Source organism: Nansenia antarctica, assembly GCF_963989245.1.
Source record: "Nansenia antarctica genome assembly, chromosome: 9".
Lineage (NCBI taxonomy): Eukaryota > Metazoa > Chordata > Actinopteri > Argentiniformes > Microstomatidae > Nansenia > Nansenia antarctica.
The window spans coordinates 38,382,361-38,386,545 of record NC_137679.1 but is presented as its reverse complement, the minus strand read 5'-3'; the positions used below and the strand labels follow the sequence as shown (position 1 = coordinate 38,386,545).

Below are 4,185 nucleotides of genomic sequence, written 5' to 3'. Positions count from 1 at the left end.
TCTCTCTCTCTCTCTCTCTCTCTCTGATCTCCCCTGCCCAGACGTCACTTCATGTTTTCTTACGGGGGCGGGGGGTGTTTCCTGAACAACACCACACAATCAGAGGGTGAGAGGGTCTGAGATGAAGGACTGAGTGGCCCTATGATCATAGAGACCGTACTTCAGAAGCAATGGGAGGGAAGGGAAACTGAGATTCACTCAGATATATCAGAGGTGTGTGTGTGTGTGTGTGTGTGTGTGTGTCGGTGGGTGGGTGGTCATGGGAAACAGGGCAACATGACAGGAAAACTGGAAAATAATCTATTCTATTATATTTTTATCAATGACAGGAAGCTTGGCCAATTCCAAAACTCTCACTGGGCCCAAATGAAAGAAAAGGGCACAAATGGATTCGCTTTCAAAAGACTATTGAGTGTTTGTGAATGCAGTCACGTTGGTGCACCTCCACTTTAGTTCCCTCTCGGGGGAGGCTGGTAGAGGTAGGAATCGGCGGTCGGCTTATTCGAATGCATGGAATGTAATGAGGAAAGGCATCAAACACGTGTGATACCATTCCATGTGTTACAGTGAGCCTGTGTCCTCTGAATTCTACCTCCACCAGCCTCTCCTGTCCTCTCTCCACGGTCGATCCCAGGGGTCAGAGAGGTGATGCTTTTGGGAATCGATGTTACGCAACTTTAATAGGCATCACTGCACATTACAAAAAAAAGAATACCTAACGTGTATATTGGCCATTAGACGCAGCATATAAACAACAGCAGAGGGAAGTACTCAAACCGAAAGGTAGTTAATATTTCACTGGGCGTCACCCCCCTGAACTGGAACATACCAGGCCTCTTACTCACTCACGAGTCACGGCCCCAAAGATATGCTAGTCTAAATACACACAAGAGACGTCTCCGACAGAAGTAAACACACCTCACGTTAACAACAACACAAAACACATCCATCTAAAATGGCCGCACACCCATCACCACCATCTGAAGCCTGTGAGAGGAGGACATCCCACTGAAAATCCTCTCCAGCACCCATGTTGGGCAGAAGGAGAAGAGGGTGATTGCGTAACGACGGCTTGTTAAGCAGCCAGGCCAGTGGAGAAGGAAGCCGATAGGCTCCAGAGAGTTCCGTAAGGGTCCTCAGTCAGTCAGGACCATTAGGCCAAGTAGCACTTTAGAGAATCTGAGAACAGCGAGACACTTTAAGACACTGTTCTGCTGGAGTTTGAGGAGTGACTCTTAATTTTTTTCATAACAAACAGACGTTTTCTCAACACCGCCATCTTTGTCAGCTCCTTGCCGACTGTCGGGCGAACGATGTCCTTCCTTCTATGTATGTACAGTGATAACAGAAGCGTCCGTGCTGACGTCACTGCCGGACCCGGGGCGAGCCCCGATACGGGGTTCTGATTACAGGAGTGCCCAGGGGGGTGCTGGGTAGTGTGGGTAAACAAATCGGAACTACCCCTATAAACAGGAAGACATTCCTAGAAGTGTTACTCGGCCCACTATCGCTAGAATAACCTTTCAAAGATTGAATTACTTATTTGTATCATGGCCGGGTGGACAGACAGAAACAATGTCTTTGTCTTAATATAATAACATACGCCGTTTAGTTGACGCTTTTATGTAAAGCGACTGACATATATAGGCCTATATGGTCCCAGCGGGAATCGAACCCACAACCTAACCTAAGCGTTGTTGTTGTTAGTGCCATGCTCTACCAACTGAGCAACAGAGGACCGCACGTCTTGATAAAGGTCACAGAGTGCGTGCGGGCCCGCGAGTATAAATTTCTTTTTAATGTAAGCTGATCCGTGAGGCTTATGTTTCCAGCAACATGAAGAGAGAGGATGGTGAATGAAAGTGACGTCAAGTTAGCGACATCTGACTTGCCAACCCACGTGACCATCTCCTCAAATATCCAACGTAAATCAGCGACGCTATCGCAAGTAGACAGCCCGGGTGGGGGTATCTGAACTTGAGGACCGAGTTTGTTATCTGAACTGGTTACAGAAACATTTATACTGCCATCACAGGCCCGGAACCACTGACATCACAGACTCAGAAACACTGACATCACAGGCCCAGAAACACTGACATCACAGACCCAGAAACACTGACATCACAGACCCAGAAACAATGACATCACAGACCCAGAAACAATGACATCACAGACCCAGAAACAATGACATCACAGACTCAGAAACACTGACATCACAGACTCAGAAACACTGACATCACAGACCCAGAAACACTGATATCACAGACCCAGAAACACTGATATCACAAACCCAGAAACACTGATATCACAAACCCAGAAACACTGATATCACAAACCCAGAAACACTGTTGGGATCATTAGCGCTGTCATAGCAACCCCAGACTGACAAACCGCTACTTTGCATTAGCAAGTCCAGATAAATTGGCAAACACTGCTATTGCCATAGCAACCCCAGACAACAGACAGCAACACAGACAACAAACAGCAGACCCAAACGGACGGACAGACAGACAGACGGACGGGATGGACGGTAGTGGCACTCACTCTTTGGTCAGGATGGGGCAGGACTTGAGCAGGAAGCGGTTGAGCGCCGTGTCCTGGTAGGTGATGTCCGGGGCGGCTGTGGGGCTCTTCAGGTTCAGGCAGCGCACGATGATGTACAGCACCGTGGCCACCGCCGCCAGCTTCATGCCGTCGAACATGGCGGGCATCTCCGGGGTGATGGCTTGCACGTCACCCCAGAGGTGGTGGGGATTTCGAGAGTCGACGGTGCTCATGATGGCTCTGGAAGACAAAAACACGGGTATCGCTCAATCAAAAGACACACAAACAGAATGTTTTAAACAGCCTACAGCACCAGTCAAAGGTTTGGACACACTTCCCCATTCAATTGATAATTGCTATCGGTGTGTGAATGGGTGAATGAGAGGCCATTGTAAAGTGCTTTGGAATAAGGTGCTCTATAAGTGCAGTCCATTAACAAACTGTTTGTTTTTATGTGCCTGCACTCCTGCCTACATAATTGCCCCTTGTGGGATAAATACAGTATTTTTGAATTAAATTGTAGATTCAGTACCTATTGTAGATTCAGTATCTATTGAACTGCAGAGTGGGCTGACAGTCAGCGTGAAGATCCCCTTACGTAAAACCTACTTAAACACAGTATGTTAAGAACACCTACTGCATGTTTATCTAAACATGAAACCAACTTCCCCAGTGATGCTGAGTGGGTTGTTACCATTACAACACAGAGAGGAAGTGACCCGTGGGACAAACGGAGAGGGCTACCTCACTCTGACAGTCACATGGGCTGTGTAGCACAACATGTCCTCCAGCTGAGCGGAGGACAATGTCAAGACTCATAAACAGGAAATTAACAAACCCAATTATGCTAAAGAGAACAAAAAACTAAAACATAAGAAGAACATAAATGTTGTAAAACCCCCTCCGAAAGAAGTGGCTGATATGAGCAATGTTGACAAAAACACACAATCCAAAATCAGAACACTGAGGAGAGAAGATGTTTTATATTGATAATCATTCACTTACAATGTGGGTTTAGATTCCAATAGAAGGCGGTCCTCCCTGTCTGAAGGAGGTTATTTAGGCGGAGACAAAGAGTCACAGTGATTCGGTCAAATCTGTAAAGACAAGGGACCAAACAATCAGTTAGCCTGCTATCTGTTAGTAGTCTGTCTGGTTGGTTATGGGCTATAGATTTTATATAGGTTTTATGACCTATATATTATTTGTATATGGCCTATATACACACACACATATATATATATATTAGATTATATATATATATATATATATATATATATATATATATATAGACGTAGCCACTGTGTGTGTGTGCGTGTGTGTGTGTGTGTGTGTGTGTGTGTGTGTGTGTGTGTGTGTGTGTGTGTGTGTGTGTGTATTCTATTCTATCTATAATCCCAACCCACACTCTTCAATCTTAAGCTCTGACCTCACAATTAGTCACTGATAGTTACACAAGTTGACTTGTCACCCTGGTCACCCAGAATAAGCTGTAACCAGCAGCCATTTTCAATGTTGGCCCTGACCAACAGTCAGAGTTCCCTGCCGTCTCCAACGGCTCCACATGGAATTCTCCAGAGGATTAGCTGTCCTCACCAATGAGACGAGAGCACTGTCTGATAAGCAATTACATCAGTGCTG

At 46.0% G+C, this 4,185-nt stretch overlaps 1 protein-coding gene across 1 annotated transcript in view; it reads right to left on the bottom strand.

Annotated features, from left to right (window-relative positions):
* Positions 1 to 3,643, bottom strand: part of LOC308165602 (monoacylglycerol lipase ABHD2) — a gene marked incomplete at its 3' end in the record, with an annotated part of 21,452 nt that extends 17,809 nt beyond the window's left edge. Inside the window, exons 1-2 of the mRNA XM_080539751.1 lie at positions 3,550 to 3,643; positions 2,545 to 2,784 (exon numbers count right to left, since the gene is read on the bottom strand). Coding sequence (XP_080395877.1) covers positions 2,545 to 2,777 — 233 coding nt within the window. The 5' untranslated portion in view covers positions 2,778 to 2,784; positions 3,550 to 3,643. The remainder of the gene's footprint in view (positions 1 to 2,544; positions 2,785 to 3,549) is intronic.
* Positions 3,644 to 4,185: the final 542 nt, after the last annotated feature.